The following is a 19,619-nucleotide window of genomic DNA, read 5'->3' on the forward strand; positions in this document are numbered from 1 at the left end:
TAATTTAAAATTAGTTCCTAACAGTAGTTGTTGAAAAGGGTTAGCCGAAATATATATTACATGTGTTTACATAATAAAATGCATTTGAATGAATCGTGTCTCAAATTTTTGTATAAAATTTGCAGTATTTAGAAATTGTTTATTATTATTTATTTTTCAAATTAAAGGCTTATTATTTTTAATGAGATGTACATATTTTTCTCGAAACAATTTATTCTTAGAAATTGTGCTTAATATTGCAAGCCCCATTTCCTTAAACTTGAAAGTAAATTACTTATAACCAATAGAAATAAGAATATTTCAAGTAAATTTTTCACATTTTAATGATAACTAAACATTTTTTGTCCATAAGTTTGTATAAGAAACTTTTTACAAAACTGATTATTTCTTGCAAATTTATTGATGTTTTTGTCTTTTATATATCTTATAGTCTATAATATAAGCCTTTCATATCCTATCTGATTTTTGGAAAAAAAAAACTTCTTATGGCTTTAATTGGTTTTGTAAAATTAGTAACACCAAAATTTCTGTATAAACATAATAGTTAGGATTATAGTTTTATTTTCTTAATTGAAATTTTCTAGTAGTAATGAAAGTTGTAAAACTTTCGTATATTAACAAGTTACTAACAGTATAAACTATATGTATGTTTTAGATTTGTAATTTAATATGAGTTGTGCATCTCTGAATGATATTCCAGACGTTGATATTGACGAGAGTGGAGTTTTCAAGTACATACAAATAAAAATCTCAAAAAATGGTGCAGAAAAGATAATAGTTAGAGGCTACTCAAGAGCATCTTATCATGCAGATATTGCAGAAGAAGTTTCTCCAGGATTGGAAGCACTAGGTTTTAAGTGCAGTGTATTAGGTGGAGGAAGAATACAAAAAGTTTTAAACTCTATTAATGTTTACGGCTATTCAGTGGCATATGGTCAGCCTAATCATCAAATAGCGGTAGAAAAAATTAAAACTGCTTTTCCAGAATTTGAAGTAACTTGGTCTAATGAAGGATACTAGTTTAATAATTTACGCTAGTTGTTAAGTGATAAAATTTTTTGATAAGATTATAAAGAAAATATATGGTGTATTAGGCTAATAATTTGATACTATTTTAATTTCTATCAACTAGTTTATATTATATAAGTATGTAATGGGAATATTTCAATACTTATTACATAATAAACAGCAAGCTATATATATCTTTTAGCTAATAACTTTAAAACAAGTTAAGAAGCACTATTTAGATATTTTTTAGTTATGAGTTGTTTGAAATTTATTAAAAAAAAAAACTTACTTTTATGTCGTGTTTGTTTTATCGAATAAATTTTTTTTGTAAGTAAAATAGTATTTTTAAGTACATTTTTTATTTTTGCTTAATAAGAACATGTAGTTTTTGTATTCCAAAAGAAAGTATGTTTTAAAAATAGTTTACTCAATTATAGAGTTACCACTTCCACTTGCTTTCCCTGAATTTTAGTTTTTTGCTTCGTTTTGAACAAGTTTTATTTAAAATGCAATTCTTTATGATACATTTTATGTATTCTGTAAAATATTATATTGTTCTTAAGACTATACAAAACAATGAAAGTTACAGACCGAAATAACTTTATGATGATAAAGTACAATTTTTTTTGCAAATAAATTATTACGAAATTAATTAATAAATTAATTAGCTTAACGAAATTAATTAATAAACTTTTTTCGAAAATGAGTGCGTTACGTTTAAATTTTTTAGTTAAAACCAGTACCAAAACCAAACTATTCAAATAAATTAGTATTTATAATTAGTTTTTCTGATTCGTACTTAAGAACATGTAGTTTTTATATTTAAAAATAACAATTTATTTAAAGAATATATTGCTCCTTTACATGGTTACCACTTATACCTAATTTCTGTGAATTTTACTTTTTGCTCAGTGCTGAAACAATTTTTATTTAAATGCAATTGTTTAAGATCATTTTATATATTATGCTGTTAAGGTTATACAACACAATGAGAGTTACATACTTCAGTTTATTTAAGGAGATAAAGTACAAACATTTTTTTTAAAGTTTATTATATAGTTATTAGTTTCATTGAAAGTTCATCAATTTTAATTTGAACGAAACTTCAAAGTTAACATTTTTTTTAAGTTAATGCTTTTTAACACTTTCTACGAGTAACTGTTTTATTTAAAAACATCAAAAGTACTTTAGACAGTAGATATAGTAGTAGATACAAAAGCTTTTAACATGAACTATTCATAGTAAAAAAATTTAATCTTAAAATACCTCTAAACTGAACTACGCAGTCATAAAAAACAAACAATATGACATTCGCCCCATTTAAGACTCCTCAGACTAAAATAGTCTTCATGAATCTTTACATTAATCAAACTAAACTTGATTAAGTACTTTCGCACTCAAGCGTCAATTTAATGGTTTCAGTCGAACAATATGAGGCAGCTAAATCATCACAAACCAACGTATCCTTTAACATTTTCAGTTTTATTTAACGTGAGGATATATTCAACGCTCGTTTTTTAGTTTATCAGCTGTTAACTTGGCAATGATATTTTTGGCTATAGCCGGCAAAGCCGTGATAACTTAAATATGGTTTTTAATTGTAGATAAATATAGGTAAAATTTTTATTTAACTTTAGTTTAATTATTAGAAACTGTTAAAAAGTAGTGATGTACCGGATCCGGACTTTTTTTCAAATTAGAATCCGGCCGGATCCGGATTTTTATTTCACATTAGAATCCGGCCAGGACCGGATCTGGACTTTTTTTTCAAATTAGAATCCGGCCGGATATCAGACAAAAATGGCAATATCCGGCCGGACCCGGATAGTGAGTCCGGTACATCACTAGTATAAACTAGCCTGAGTCCGAATAAGGTTTTTAAAAACTGAAAAAAAAACTTTATTCTAATAATAAGTAGAACAGCTAGCCACAAGGTTTACAAATTTAGGTGTTATTTACAATTAAAAATCTGAAATCAAGTTCTTGAACAAAATTAACTTGAAAATTACATAATGTTGAAAACTGGATCAGCTCAAACTCATTTAAATTTAAAAAATACTAGCCTGAGTAGTTAAAAAAAACTAAACTAGCCTGAGGCAGTCCAAGATTTTCTAAAATTCCAAAAAAAATTCAAACTAGCAGGGTTGCCACTGTGTAAGTCAATAAAACTAGCTAGAGTAAGTATAATCAAGCCTGAGTCAGAATGAGGTTTTTAAAAACTGAAAAAATTACTTTAATCTAATAATCAGTAGAACAGCTAGCAAAGGTTGACAATTTAGTAGTAAAGTTGTGGACTGATTGTGGTACACCTAAGTTATTAGTACTACCCATCATAATTAAATCCTACCTTATTTAATTAATATCTAACAAATACTAAATTCTAACTGAGACTACTTTCTATAATCAGACACGACAGTTTTGAGTGATGAATCTTTTATAAATCTTAGTAAACAAGAAACTGTAAAATTTTTAATAAACCATTAAACTATAAACTTTGCTTAAATATTTAAACAATTAAACACCAGTTGAAATATTCACTTTTAAAACAAAACACTACTTACAATAAGCATTCAAAAAAAAGTTCAAGATATTTTGTTGCTTCAAGCTGCACATCAAACTAACTAACTGCTTACATATAAACTGCCTGTCATGTTCTGATGTTTTGTTGCATCAGTATTTAGTTTGAAACATTTCGTCATATGATTCTCATTGGCTCGTACATTCAACCGTATTGACTCTAAATATTCTCTGAGCTCAACTTTAAACAATAAATAATGCAAGTAATCATTCCAAAGTTTTCAATTTTACAACATATGTAAAGAGTTGCACTTCTGAAATGTTTATTTCATAGTTTAAATGTAAACAAATGTAAACTAGTCACGTGTACAAAATGAGCCAATCACGGTAGGTGTTTAATTTTAACTGACAAAAATGACTCTTTTTAATTTACACAGGGTTTGTTTTTGAAAAAATACTTTTCAGTATGTTCTTTCTTACTAACTAGATCCGGGTCCGGCCGGATCTCTGTTAGGATCCGGACTTTTTTTTCAAATTAGAATCCGGCCGGATCCGGATATCAGACAAAAATGGCAATATCCGGCCGGACCCGGATAGTGAGTCCGGTACATCACTATTAAAAAGGGAGTTATCTATAACAAAATAATTTAGTATACTTAATTTTTAGACTTGTTTATTTTTAATTAAAAGAGTATGGTCAATAAATAGATATCAACTATTGTTTTTTATCAGTTTTAAAAAGATAAGCAGAAGGAAAGAACAGCGCACATTGCATGAAAGTAAATAACTTTCTTATAAATACACCGTTGGTAATAGAAAATTTATAACGTACTAAGAAAATAAAGAAACAGCAAAATTAAAATATTATTACTTATACAAAATAGTGACATACAAATAGCTTCTAGTATAATGAAATCAGAAATGTCTTAATAAATAAGTTATACAGCGATCCAACAGCTATCTTCACGTCAAAACCACTAGTAATACCTGATGGAAAAGTTCTGATATCAAACTTCAAAGATTTTGATTATTTAGCAGCTTTTACAAAAACTAAAAAAGTTGACAACAAGGAAAAGAATGAAAGAGCATAGAAAAATTTTGTGATTAAAAAAATAAAAAAGTTATACTGGTTAAAGTTTTAAATGATTCGAAAATTTCGTCTACTTAAGAACATTAAGTAACTAACTAAATGCGCGTATGCAATTAGAATTTTTGTATATATTATATACTCAAAATATGAAACAACATTTTCAATTTTACTAAAACAAAAGCTCTTTGTATTTTATTAAGGAAACCTGCTTAACGGAAGCAAAAAGATATTGATAAAATTGTTTCTTTATACTTTTTTAAATAATAGTTGAAAATTTTGCAACATTACGAAAATTAAACACAGTCCTGTTAAAAGTTATTTATTTTTTGTGTTGTAATTTAAAATTTTATTTCAAATGTAAATCGAAATTTATTTTGTTTGAGCAATTAAGTTTTAAAACATTGTTTACTGACTAAAGAAGTTTACAAGACTCTTTTATTACAAAGCTACTGTATGCCGTTATGGTAAGTATCATCAGCCTTGTTTAACTGCCGTCCGTTGTTTAATATGTTTTCCATAACATGACAGCGAGTAGGCTTGTTGGTGATACAATCAAAGTAAACAGTAGCTTTGTGGTAAAACATGATGACTGTTTGTAGACTGACGGCTGCAAAATTCTTTAGTTACGGCTGACCAATTAGATTGTGTAAACAAAATACAAGTATTGTTCTACTGAGAGCTTTTGGTATGAGCTAAACAAATTTTTAGCTTGTCTCGTGGGATATAAAAATCTACGCTTTGACTCCATAACTTTTACCGATATTTTTTATTGACAAATGATGTAAATATAGAGAAGCTAAGTTTTATTTTATCAGGTCTACAACATTTAGCATATTTTTAACTGGAAAACTTAATGATTATTAAACTAAATAGTAATCCTAGCAATAAAAGTTTGTAATACTAGTGAAGTGATAAATAATATTTATAATAGCTTTAGTCTTAAAATCAGATTTCTTTATAGTGTATATCTATAAAATATAAAAATAAGTTATTATCAATTTTTACTATGTTCAGAAAATTAAGTAATCTAAACAAATGTATTAAATAACATTTGTATTTAAGAAAACTTAATTATAACTTAAATTAATAGTTCATGACATCTTATGTATATACTAAAAATATATTTTTCTTTTTTTAACTTTTAAATTCGACAGTCTAAAGAACTTATTTTCAAGTAGTTAATCATGCACAGTTAGCTTTTGAAAAAAGCTGGATACTATTTCTTATATAACAACTATAGAAAATTTTATGTTGTAAAAAAGTTATTACAAATAAATCGCTAACAAATCAATATTAATAGAACCGCAATAGGTGTAAAACTATTTTTTTAATTAAAAACTTGAAAAATATGATTCGATTACTCTATGATTTCTTAAAACTTCTATATCGATTTTCAAGTACTTATTGTAGATTTTAAAGACGTTGTTATAAACTTACAAATGTTTAGATTTATTTTACGAAGAAACAAAGTACACAGCTTTTAACTGTTGCAGTATAAATTATAGCTGTTTTTATTATATATAAAATGTTAAATGACTTAGTTTCTTTTTGACGATTAGTTTTATTTAGAATTACTTTCCTCATATAAAATTAATAACAGAATAGTTTTTGCATTTAGTTTCTAAAGGTTTTATTTTAAAAATCTTTACCGTTAGTTTTTTTTTTTTCCTTTAGTCTGTTAAGTTTTTTTTCATTATAATTGAATATTAAAAGCGGAGTGCGACTCGATGAGTACGACGTTTACTTGTACACTAAGGTATTTGGACCTAAAATTTTTTGAGCATTTTCCTTATTTTGTTTTGTTAAATTGTTTTATTTAAAGCAGAGCTGCTTATTTAACTTAAAAGAGTTGTAAAACTATTTGTAAAAAGGTTTGTTTATTGTTAAAACTAGTCCTAACTAAATTCAGTAAATTATTTAGTAAATCTGCTTCCTAATTATATCTAACTTTGATTTTGTTGTAATTTAGATTTAATCATTACAAACATTTAATATATAAAATATACGTTATACAGGGTTGCCACAGATCACGCTGAGGAAAATCTCCTGACTTGTTCCTGACTTTTTATTAAAGTTTTCCAGACTTTTCTAATTCAAACTCTTCATTTAAACTTATTCTAAAATACATAATCTAACACTTGAAACTATATAAAGCTTTCAATCTAATTTTAATACAGGTTAAAACAACAGTTTTTTTGCTGAATTAAATCATCAAACTTCCATTATATCACTTGAACCATCTGTGTATGATTGATGTATTTGCAATAAACAACCCTATCAGCAATTTACTTGTATTATTACCTTATAAACACAGATTGTATGGAAAAAAACTTAATTGCTTAGCATTTCCTTACATAAATGTATCTAAATAAACAAAACTAGAATAAGGATTTTTACATTTAAAACCTTAATTTATTATAGAACTTTCACAAGTAAAACCTTAAACAATAACAAACTTTTACAATTAAAAACTTAAAATAATAAAGAACTTAATCAAACGCTGTTTTTTTTTTATTATATGTATTAAAATTAATTATCTCCGTTTCTTTATTTGCACTTCAAACTCTTCATCTAATAAAGATATGGTTTTCTTCATCTAATCTGCATCACACTTCATTTTCTTGGCATTTGAAACCATTTGCCTCATTTTATTTAAATAGTTCTCATCTGCTGCCTTACACTTGTCGAAGAGAATCTTTTCTCTAAATCTAGCCACAATTTGTGGGCTTTATTTCTTTTTTTTTGCACTCATTTATTTTTACCTCCATTTTTGCTGCCACAATTATTTACTTAAACAAAAAACACTTTGATTCTAAAATTATATAAACTTTTGTGTATATATCACGGTCTCACTATGGAAATGTCCTTACTAAAGATCATCATTACTTAAAAGCTTACAAAAACTGCTTGTTCAAGTAGGGTAGTTGTTCAATATGCTAGTAGAAAATTTTTGCAGCTTTATAAAGGATATTTTATTAGTTTATACCAGATGAAGGCATTGGAGATTCAATAATTTTGCAAATTTCTAGGAAAACTTTGCAATTTTAGTCTGACTTTAAAGGATTTTTAATAATTTTTTTACCATTTGAAGGCTTTGAAATATAAGGAATTTTGTAAGGTCAGACTTTTTTTCAAATTTTGTCAAATTTTCTTACTTTTCCTAACATTTTTTCAAAAACCCCCATTTTTTCTTGACTTTTGTCATTTTTTTTGTTTTTCTTGACTTTTCCTGATTTCCTGACCTTGTGGCAACCCTGGTTATATCAGGTTCCTGTGACTTTTATTGTCTTTACCGTTGTTAAATTTTATTGATTCACTAATTAATGGTTGTTGTTTCACTTTTTTTCAAAATAGATTGCATACTACTTTTCATATTAAAGCGCTTTACTGCTTTTCCAAACATAAAGACTAAATTAACTAACTTTACAATACAAATTAAATAACTGTCTTAATGTTCATGTAGAGTGTGACGTAATTATTAAATATATTTTGTTCAATCATTAGCAAAATAAATTTGAATTAGTTATTTTTTCAATTAAAGTAAGTGGTTTGTTTATATTATGATTTGTTGTGTATTTTAGTTTACTTTACTAAATTTAGACTTAATAGTTACACAAACATTATACAGTTTTATAACAGTCGGATTTAACACAATGTATTTTACCTATTATTAACTACTAAATCTAAAAATGTGTAGAAATTATTTTATTTTAATGAATACACCTAATTTAGCTTCTATTCTTTATTACAGTATCTATTTTTTTACAGAAACCTGTTGAAGTGTGTTATTTCGTTAACACACAGAAACATATGTTGGTACAATAAAGATAGATTTCTGTAAATTTTGACAATTAAAACTATATTTTTTTGAGTAGTCCTCAGGGGCCTGTGGTAGGAACTACCTTTAAATGGGGGAAGTCCCCTTTTCTGTGCTTAATACTTAGCGCGTTTAGCTCTTGAGGTTTTTACTGAATTTACCTTACTCATTAGGTTTAACTTAGTAATTAATAAGTATGTAATAACGTTAATATAAATAATTTCTTTAATGAAGTGAGTTTATTGAATATGTGATATTAATGTGAATGAAAGTAAAATTAGAAGTGATAAAGCAGCTAATAAATCAGTTGAATAAAATTGCGAGTATAAACACAACAAATAAACACAAAGTTCTACAAATAGAAATGTTCTTAAAGTGTTTTAAGTCTTAAATACAAAAATAGTTCTTACTAATAAAAGTACTAATAATACAGAGTCTTAATATATATCGTGCTTCATGCACAACGATGGCTAAACTAAGCACAATATAATAGGATAATGCAAATAAGCATCAAGATCTTATAAAACGAAAATAATGCAAAAGTTCTTATAATGAATTCGTGTGCGTCTCGCACGGTCTTACAGCTTAACTGAGCACATTACAATACAGTAATACAAATAAACATAAAGTTCTTATAAAATGACAATCATAACAAAGTTCTTAAATTCAATCAGTGTCTTAAGTTCTTAAAATTAGTGTGCTTTCTGCACGATCTTATGGCCAACTGAGCCAAAAACAAAAATAACGAACAACATATCGAGCTGCGTGTAGTGCGCAAGCTAGAGGCTAATGAGCGTTATAACAAACATTTTTAAAGTTTTATTGTGTAATTTGATATAAAACCGTCTAACGCCCCTGGCGGTCATTTAAAGTACAACAAAATGCATATTTTGTTATAATTGACAACAAAAAAAAAACCATCAAAATATTTGGTCCTAGTACTTGGTGCACGTTATTGAGTCGCACAACTCGGATATCTTATAATGTCATGTCCAGGACAAGGATAAAACTAAAATTTTTAAAAAGAATAAGTTAGTATACTGTTAGTAGGGCTATCTTTACATTTGCAGATACTTGCATGTTAAATTTGCCTTTTCTTTTTCGATAAGCATTGATTCTAAACTTTTACATTTCATTAACTGTTTTACATTTCATTTACTTTTTACAAAAAATCTAAGATAAGATTTAAAAGTGTTAAGTAAATAATTGTATAATATAAAAAGAATAGTTATTTTAAGTTTAAAACAATATTTGAATACAAGAAAATTCATTCCTATAATATATTTAAAATTAGTCAAATACTGCCTCTAAAACTATTTTTAAAACAAAATTGTGTTAAGATAAAAAACAAAGAATTCACAAAAATTTTCGTTTCTTTTTCATAACTTCATTTTTATCATCTCTAACACCCTTGTTTTCAGAAAGAAAATTTATAACAAAAAATTTTCTAATTGGTTGCAGTAGCTGTGATGTTGGAGATTTGAATTTGTAAAGAGTAATGCAAATGATCAAAAATAGTGTTTGTCTTTTCTTTGTTATCAGCAATTCTTTAAACATTTAACGCGATGTCTTACCATTTTGGGAGATGCTTTGGTCTTCAGATCAAGACGCCTTAATTGTTTTGGATTTTGTTGTGCGTAAATTGCAATATATAATTTATTTTTTAGACATTTAGTGTTATATATAACTTTTTTAATAGTTAAACTAACAAAATTACTAAGCCCTGCAAAAAAAAATTTTCAGTAAGTCTGGCTGGTTCCTCGAAATAAGCTTCCGATCCCTGTTCTATAATTTAATTTTTACTTCTTTGCCGTAAATGAATTTTTAAAATATGGTGCACGACTTATCAATTTCAGACAGTTTAAATTTTAAATAATGTTTAAAGGGCCACACCTTAAAAAGAAAAATATATTTATTAAAAAAAACGTAAGTCGGTCAAATTAATACTTACAAACTTTTTATGCGAAATTTTAAATATCTTTTTGACATATTACTATAACAAGTATTAAAATAAAGTAGATTTAAAATTGTTTTTTAATAAATACTATTATATTTTACTATCATAGTCTTATTGATTAGACCTATGTGGGCATTTTCTATATTTATTTAAATATATAAAAAAATTCAAGTTGTGGCCATTTAAAAATATTTTTTACGAGTTTGATTTGTCATGTAACTCAAAAATACATACAGTTTATATCTCCTGTTCATTTAGTTAGTGATATTTAAATTACAGTGATACTTGGCTACTTTTATTAGTCTAAGAAGTTTTTTACTTTTTTAACATTCTTTTTTCAACATTAATAAATGTATTATGCATCACTTCTATTTCACTTTATTTGTGATTTTTTTTGTAATTAAGCTACATTGTAAAGCGAAATTTCTAAAAAGAAAATAATACACTTATAAAGTTTGATTTACTTTTCGTCTAAAAACAAAACCGTGTCGCAGTCTAATACTTATTGAATGATGACAAAAATATCTCAGCTTTGCTGAAGATATACAAAACGAATAATTAAAACTTCAAGCTAAAAGTCTGTTAATACAAATCCTAGCGAAGCAAGTTCGCTGGAATTACTATAAAAAATTTGTACAGTGTACTTTTCCGTTATTGAACTGACATATGTTTCTCTGTGTTAAACAAGTTAACAAATTATTATGAGTGCCTGAAAAAATTAATAAGTGCTGCAAAAACAGAAGATTAAACAGGTAAATATGTGTATTTACTAAATATAAGCCATAACTAGTACAAGTTAATTATAAATATAATTTAGTTAATACTCATAATTTAACTTGCAGTTATCTGTAAGTATATATCATTTCGTAGTAGTAAAATTTATTAACTAAATTTTTATATTAATGCTTTACTGATTACTTCATTTTTTCACAATTTATAAAAGTCGATATATATTCTATTTTCAACTACCTAACAATAATCAATAGTTATGGCTTGTCTTTAGTAGATAATACTCACCTCCTTTAATTCTTGCAGTGCTTATTGTTTTTTTTTACAGGACTCCGTGGAATTATTTTTACTTGTTTAATACAAAACAACCACTAGCTATGTTTTTGAAATTTAATTAAGATGTGCAAATTAAATATTTTATATACTACTGGGTTTCAGTGGCAAAAAATTGTGACCTTTTCAAGTATAATAAAATAGTAAAAAGATAATTTTAGTAAAGTTTACCTATGTGAAATTTTAAGAATTATACACTAATATTGAGGACGAGACCAGGTCGGTTGGAAACTAGTAATAATAGAATTTCAATACTTTTGTGTGATCAAGTGTGATAGCTATTATATTCTACAGACACAATATTTTTAAGAACAAAACTTATTAGTTGTCGTACAATGAGTTTTAAGTCAATTTTTAACTAAATAAAATAATAGCACGTAAGTTTTTAAGAATATATATACAGTTTTTAGTATCAAAATCCAGTAACTTTTATAAGCTTTACTGTATTTAATCGGCTTACAACTTCTTGGTAAAAATTTCTAGTTTAAACACTACCACCAAAACATTAAAATCTTATATCAGTTTGAAATAGTTCGAAAAAGGTACAATTAAACATTAAGCTAATTTTAGTTAAACCATCAAAACTTATTTTTTTAAATATAATTAGTCAGATATTCGTTATAACTAACCGAGCTTTCTTAATTATGTTGATACTAAAAGTATCCAGGGTTTCTAAAAGATTTTCAAAGACTTTTTCCAGGTTTTCTAAGTTTCTTCTATACTTTTTGTTCCACTTGAAGTATAAAACTAAACTTAAGATGAAAACTGTTACAAATAGTATAACAAGAATTGAAAAATACTGTAAAGCTACTTAAAGTGCGGTTTTAAATAAAATAACTTATTTATGATAATTGTTTTTCCATGTGACAGTTTTTTTATACTTTATCGAAATTTAGTTACTTTATATGTAAAAATGATGTTAAATTTCATGTTTTTAGTAATTTTATTCAAAATTTAAGTTTTTTCCTTTTTAAATATCTCAAATTCGAGGTTTTCTCGGATTCCATGTTTTTTAGTTGATAAATCTACGAGACTTTATGTACTTACCGAATATTAAGAAGTTTAAGTAAAAAAATAGATGTTTAAATTAGTAGATGAACAGTTTTGATTTTATCAGGGTTGCTAAATGTTTTTTGATATTTTTTTAATAGGTTTTCTGAATTTTTTCCAGGTTTTTTAAAGAACAAGTTTTTGGTCTAATTTAAGTTTAAATTAAAGATAAAAAAACTGTCCTAAATAGTATAACAATAAAAAAATATAGTAAGTTACTTTAAATGTACTTTTTTTTAAGTTTTTTAATGATACAAAAATAAATATTTATATGATAGATTTTACGTAGCTAATAGAAATTTTATTGCATAACATGTAAAAATAGTCTAAAATTCCAGTTTTTTTTTCAGTATTTTTGGCCTAAATTGTAAAACTCAAGGTTGTTTCAGGATGTTTTATAGTTAGTATTTAAAATGCTTTTAAATATCTTATGCAATTAAATTACAACTGCTTACACTTTTTTTATGTTTATAAAAATACATTGAAATAGATTTATGCAAACTATATATTTTATTCACAACCGGTTTCGGTGGCAAAAAACTTGCGACCTTTCAAGCAAAAATAAAATATTAAACTTTAATATTTTATTTTTGCTTGAAAAGGTCGCTAGTTTTTTGCCACCGAAACCGGTCTCGAATAAAGTATATAGTTTGCATATATCTATTTAAATAAGCCCTTTACACCCCAGTAAATTGAGCATTCTTTTTTAGTTATAGCAAATAACTATATAAAAATACAATGAAAATTAAAAGTTGGTTTTGTTCATAACATTATTTCAAAATAAATTAACAGAATTAAAAAAAAAAAAAGTTTATAAAAATTTTTAATATCTTTTTGTCACAGAAGTAGATAACTAATCGAGATTATACTTTTTCATGCAAAAAAGTTAACTGTATACTTTAAAAGTTCAAAAAAAAAAAAGAAAAAAACAATTAGAGTTCTCAACATGATTTATTATCACGGAGAAAGACACAAATTTAATTAACCAGAAGTATATATTAATAAAATTTTTCTTTTTATTTAGGTAGTCAGTTATAATACTTTCTATTCAAATACAATTATAAATAAATCTAAACTTTTGTAATGAACTTTTTTTTTTAAAGTAACAATTTTCTAAAATATCTTAGGATTGTAAAAACATTTAAAACTTATGTTCTTTAGTTTGTTTAAAAAAAACATTAAATATGAAGCTATTGCAAGAGTTCCCCAAGTGTCTTAATTTATTTAAAAACATTTTATGTTTTAAATCATAATGCAGATAATTGTTTTTGAATTCTTTCCGCGTTTATCTTGTCTAAAGTTCTTTGTCTCAACATAACACAAATACTAGAGATCAAACTGACTACTAACATTACTGCCTCAAACCTCCAATAAGCTGCGGCTTCGATTTCTGCTACTTTAGGACAGCTGCAAAAAGTATACAGTATGTTATTCTTATCTTAAATATGGCTTTTTTTTAATTTTCCGAATATTTTTATTTCATTTATTTAACTATTAGTTTTTGATTGGTGTTCTTAAAAATTGTAAATTTTAAAATTTACAGTTTTACGTAGAAATTGGTAGAATTTTTGTTTTAAATTATTTACACTAGTCAAAAACTTTATTAAATATCTGTATAGGTACTTTTATTTCAATTTATATGTTTTACTACTTGTTTTTCAAAACTACAAATGTTTAATAAAGTGTAGTAAGCTTGACTGAAAGTTTTAATATCCTATAACGATTAAACACAAAAATGCATTCAAGCTTTGATACATTATAAAAAGATTACAAGTACCAAGTTGTTACATATAAGTTCTTAAGAATAAGAATTGAATTTTCAAATGTAAATGCGTTGATTTTTACAGTTCCTAGTAAACGAGTAGACAAACAGTAAACTTAAAATAGTTTTATAGAAAACATATATTAGTTAGACCAACTAATTATTTTAAGCTAAAATTAAATCACTACATTAAACTTATTTTTCAACTTCCAACTTACCTTTGATATTTGTATCCAGAATTAGAAACGTATATAGTTTCTAAATAACCAGTTTTTTTACATGCATTATGCTCAATATAGTCTTCAGAACTGCAAGGTCTACATTTCTCTGTTATGTTATAAGCCTCTGATTGCAATTCATTTTCTAAGATTAATATTTGTGGTATATTTGAATTCTAAAATAAATCTAAAGGTTTTGAGTTTTTTTTTTAAACACAAACTCTTTATATTATTAAATACTAATTAAAACAACTTTAATACAATGCTGCGAACAAATTTTTTAACCTTTGTTAGTTTTTTTAACAAAATAAATTAAACAAAACTTTTTTTAAGGCGCTAGTTATAAACTTGTTTTAAACTTTCTATATAAGTACTCTTCCCCATTTACAAAAAAACTTACTTACATTAATTTTTACATTACAAAAAAAAAGTTATTGTAAAAATAAATAATAGTCAAAATGCTTCTAAAAAGGCAGTAGGGAGATCCATCTTGGTTTTTACAAATTGATCTTACTTTGTATAGTTTTATTTTAGCCTTCAGATATTTTTAACCGCTTAACATAAATCATAGTAACTTTGGAGATTGAGAAATTAAAGTTGGTGAGCTCAAAGGGGTTCCTTATGGAAGGTGCAAACAAAAAACACAAAAAAAAGACTATTTCACTAATAATCTATTTTTTAACAAGTCATTTTCAAATTTTTACACTAAGTCATTACTAACATTCAAATCATTTTAATGCAAGAACCTTAATAAAATGAAAAACTATATAGAGGGTTAAGTTGAAATTAAGTAAAAAGTATAAAAATGTGTAAAGTAGTACAACATCATTGAAAAGATACTCTAAAGCTACTTTAAATGTGTTTTTAACAAAAAAATGTTTGATGATGACAATTTTTTTATCTATATGATTTTTTCAGACAAATTGAACTTCAACCACTAAAAACTTATTAAATGTTTGAAATTCCAGGTTTTTAAGTTATTTTTGTTCAAAATTTTAGGTTTTTTAAGTTTTTTTCCAAATTTCTCAAATTCCAGATTTTTCTAGGATTCCAGGTTTAGTGGCCACCCTGTATATATATTTGAAAACACACTTTTATTTTGTATAAAACTATTTTTAAATGTCTTCATTTCAACATTAAAGTTTTTTTTTCATAGTAATGAATGTTTTTTCAAACTTTAGGCCTCTAGCTCAAAAAATGAAGAAAAATATAGATTTTAAGTTAATTTTTTAGTTTCTTGACAATGGACAATGAAACATTTGCAGTCCATACGTTTGTATTTGAAAATTATCACAAAAATAATAGTACATCTAAAACTTAAAAAATATATAAAATTATAAAAAATCTGGCTTGTAGTTTATACTTAAAGCTTTAATGTAAGAGCTTATGTTAACTTATGTAAAAAAATGTTGGACCTCCCACAATGGCCTTAAATCATATTTAAATTACATAACTTTATTCCAAAGACACTTTTAATAATTATACTGTAAAAATTTCTAGAATGGTTATCAAATAATTTAAGGGCATAGGGGTATAAATCACTTTTTTCTTAATTTGATCTTATTTTATACGGTTTTAAGTAAGCTACAAGTTGCTTTTTACAGGTTTAAAAATTCAAAATAACTTTGGAGATATAGCAGGTTAAAGTCAGAGGCAACAAAAGGTTCCTTAAGGGAAATGCAAATCAAAACAGTTTAAAAAGACTATTTTACTAAAAATTTATCTTCTTCTTCATTTTTTGAGGTAATTACTTCAAACTTTCAGGAAATGTTGCTTGAAATATCAAGAAAATTCTGTCAAAAAAACTTTTTGAGTATTAAAAATTAAAAAATTATGACAAAAAGTTGAAAAAACTGTTTTTTTTGTTTATTTAGTTTTATTTTTTCTGACAGAATTTTTTTTTTAAATTTTATTTATAGTTTTATATCTACATGTCCTATCATAAAGTAATTAATATCTCTACTAGAAAAACTGTTATAACTTACTTGAAGCATCAGATGGCATGATGTAAAAACAAAATAGTAACAGAATAAAAGTTACACTTATATTAAAACTTATTTTCATACTTAAGTATATAAATTGTATCTGCAAAAATTAATTTGTTGATATATTATTTTAGTATACAAGTTATATTTACTTGTGTAAATTAAATACTACGTGTAATAATCTTAAAATATTAACATTATTTTGAAACCATACTATTATGTAAAACAATAACTTATAGTATCTATTTTATGTTAGACTTTCTTTTTTTAATTAAAAGATATTAAATATATTTTATTTTTTCAGGACTTTATTATGCTAACCAGTTATATGAATAAAATATAAAGTATCTCTTTTTATTTTAAATTTTATAGATTGTAATTTTAATTCAGTTCAGACAAAAAATTCTTTTTTATTATGACAAATTTAAATCTAAATTCAGCTATTTTATAATACTATCTAAACTAAAACTAAAGTTAATTATATCATATTTAGTATTAACTCAAATACCGTAAAAAGTATAATTCTACTATGAGTCTAAAATTAGTATAGATTAATGTTTTTTATTCTTCAACAACATAGTAAAATCTCATTTAAAACAGTACAATACTATCTTAACAAAAAAGTGAGTAGCAATTACTATCAATACAAAAACAATATAAAAATGTAATTCTACTATGAATATATGAATAGAAACTTACCTAAGACTTAGTTATGTAAATAAAAATTAATAAACAGTAAAATCTATTAACAAAATGACTATAAGTTTAAATATAAAAGTGTAATTGATATGTTAATTTCACAAATTAGAGAATTAAAAATTTTAAAGAAACTAAAATATTCAACCTGTCCTAAAAAATAGCTGATTTGATGTAAACAAATGCAAACAAAAAGTGAAGTTAATTTTTTAAATTGTAATGCTCAGTCTGTATATTTTTTAACAAATTTCCATAATAACTAAATTAATATTACTAAATTGTACAAGTTAAAATAAAATTAAATGGAATTAGTTTACTATAAGCTGTAGACTGAATTTGCCTTTTAGTTTTTCAATAAGTACCATATTTTAGGATAAAGGTGGCATCTTTTGTGTGATTATGAAATCATAATATATCAAAATTTATTTAAATCTGTTTAAATGTGTTGCCTCTAAATATATCAGGGTTGCCACTCTATAAATGATCAAAAGCTGTCCTAAGTCATCCTGGATTGTCAAATCTTAGTTTTTTTACTTCTCAAGTTAATAAAAATCAAATTCTCCATCAAAATTGGTTATAAAGTAACAAAATACTAAAACTAAATCAATTAAATCTCATTCAAAATCTAGAAAAAAATATGCTCTGAGATTAATAAAAAAACCTTAAAATATCTGAGTTTTTCATAAAAAACAAAACTATCCTGAGTTTAAAAATATAATTCAAAACACGCTGAAATTTTCATAACTTCAAAACATCCTGAGTTATCCTGAGTGTATAGTAACCCTGATAGAAGCTTTTATTTAAGATCTAAACAACAATTCTAGGCCAGGGGTGGGCAGCCTTTTATATGTTGCAGGACAAATTTTCTAGAAAAAGTTGATTGTGGGCCGCACTAAATAGAAAAATGTCTCAGTTATTAAAAAAAATAGTAATAATCAGTACACAAATCTTATTTATAACAAACACAAAAAATAAAAACTAGAGTTTTAGTATAGAGTAGTTTTTAAGAAAAAAAACTCTTTTTACTTTTTTATAAAGGTGTGTTTACAGGTGACAAGAACCCTGCTGATCCCTGGTCTAGGCATTATACAAAAAAAATTATTACAATTTAAGTCAAAAAAACTGAAAATATGTGGTTCTTAGGCTCCAAGCCAGTTTTTTGGGATGTGATTCCTGAAAAACTGTTTTTTATAATGTTTTTTATATAGGGTTGTAACTCCTTGAGTCAAATAAAACTGTCTTGAGTGTCCAAAAACTGTTTTGAGTGACCAAAAACTGTATTGAGTGACCATGAACTGTCTTGAGTCATCCTGAATTTAAAAAAAAAAGCTTTCTAACGTTTCAAAATCAACAAACACCTAGTTCTTCAACAAAATTAGTTATTTTACAACAAACTATTAAACTAAATCAACTAAATGTCACTTAAAATTAAAAAAACTGGCTAGAGATTTTCAAAAATCTTAAAACTACCTTGAGTTATTTATAAAAAACCAAACTATTATAAGTCGTCCTAAGTTTTTTATTAAAACTAGCCTAAACTATCCTGATATTTAAAAAATTTGTGAATGCCAACCCTGATTTTAGATTCTTCTTACTAAAGTCAGAACACATCAGAATTTAACTATGTGTGCAGCAAATATCACCCAGGTACTCCCTACCTCTAGTTATTTCAAAAAATTTGATATTTCAAATAACTAAAATGGTTAAAAATGGATTTAGAATTTTTTTTTAATGTTTTTTCACTCAAATAATAGCTATGTTTACTAATATTTTTTATATGCAAACTACGGTGCACAATGCAAACTGGCTTAGAAATAGTTTTCAAAAGACTCAATATTTTTCAAGGAGGTTTTTTTATAAACTGCATGGATGAGTGCAGAGTGCTTAAATGAAATTTTTAAAAATTTTCACAGGAAATTTTTGGTTTCATAATTTTATACAATACAGGGTTGCAACTCTTTTAGTCAAAAAAAATGTTGTGAGTAATACTGAGTTTAATAAAATTCTTTTTTTATTAGTTTTCAATATTATTAAAAATCAAGTTCTTCAACAATATTCATTATAAAAGAAGAAATTATTGTAACAAAATAAATTAAAATACCTTCAAAAAGTGAAAAAATAAATATCCTGAGATTTAAAAAAAATTAAAAACTATCTTAAGTTTTTCATTAAAAAATAAATAAATTATCCTGAGTCAGTCTCAGTTTAAAAATATCAATTCAAAATATCTTGAGCTTTCCTGAGGTATTCAAAAATGTAAAAAAAATTGTGAGTTATCTGGAGTGTGTAGCAGCCCTGACTATATATGAGCTATTTTTTCAACTTTACCCACAAATGGTTGCTTCAGTACTTTGTATTTAAGCCAGTTTGGTTAAGATCACAACAGCAGTTTCTCGCGGCTATTCCTGCCTGAGGAGTCCTAATTAGAACAAAACCGGCCGTAGGATTGTCTCAGAT

General features: G+C 25.3%; 2 protein-coding genes across 2 annotated transcripts; one reads left to right on the forward strand and one right to left on the reverse strand.

The window, feature by feature from the left end:
• The first annotated feature begins 659 nt into the window (after window positions 1-659).
• LOC145834510 (14 kDa phosphohistidine phosphatase-like) lies at window positions 660-1,509 on the forward strand. Its single transcript, XM_082941956.1, has one exon. The coding sequence runs from the start codon at window positions 670-672 to the stop codon at window positions 1,018-1,020; it is 351 nt and encodes a 116-aa protein (XP_082798082.1). The 5' UTR covers window positions 660-669; the 3' UTR covers window positions 1,021-1,509.
• An 11,823-nt stretch (window positions 1,510-13,332) lies between these two features.
• LOC145834896 (protein JTB-like) lies at window positions 13,333-16,562 on the reverse strand. The gene is made up of 3 exons (XM_082942424.1): window positions 16,467-16,562; window positions 14,482-14,626; window positions 13,333-13,908 (listed from the first exon to the last, which is right to left on the reverse strand). The coding sequence occupies exons 1-3, from the start codon at window positions 16,543-16,545 to the stop codon at window positions 13,749-13,751; spliced, it is 384 nt and encodes a 127-aa protein (XP_082798550.1). The 5' UTR covers window positions 16,546-16,562; the 3' UTR covers window positions 13,333-13,748.
• Window positions 16,563-19,619: the final 3,057 nt, after the last annotated feature.

The sequence above is a fragment of the Thalia democratica genome, chromosome 4 (assembly GCF_965202585.1).
Source record: "Thalia democratica chromosome 4, ktThaDemo2.hap1.1, whole genome shotgun sequence".
NCBI lineage: Eukaryota > Metazoa > Chordata > Thaliacea > Salpida > Salpidae > Thalia > Thalia democratica.

What these genes read in the sequence shown, in the direction of transcription:
- LOC145834510 (XM_082941956.1), top strand. Translation starts at nt 670, where the DNA reads ATGAGTTGTGCATCTCTGAATGATATTCCAGACGTTGATATTGACGAG.
- LOC145834896 (XM_082942424.1), bottom strand. Translation starts at nt 16,545, where the DNA reads ATGAAAATAAGTTTTAATATAAGTGTAACTTTTATTCTGTTACTATTT. An exon ending in CATGCCATCTGATGCTTCAA is followed by an intron (nt 14,627 to 16,466) that starts GTAAGTTATAAC and finishes TATTAATCTTAG; the next exon opens with AAAATGAATTGCAATCAGAG. An exon ending in TCTGGATACAAATATCAAAG is followed by an intron (nt 13,909 to 14,481) that starts GTAAGTTGGAAG and finishes TACTTTTTGCAG; the next exon opens with CTGTCCTAAAGTAGCAGAAA.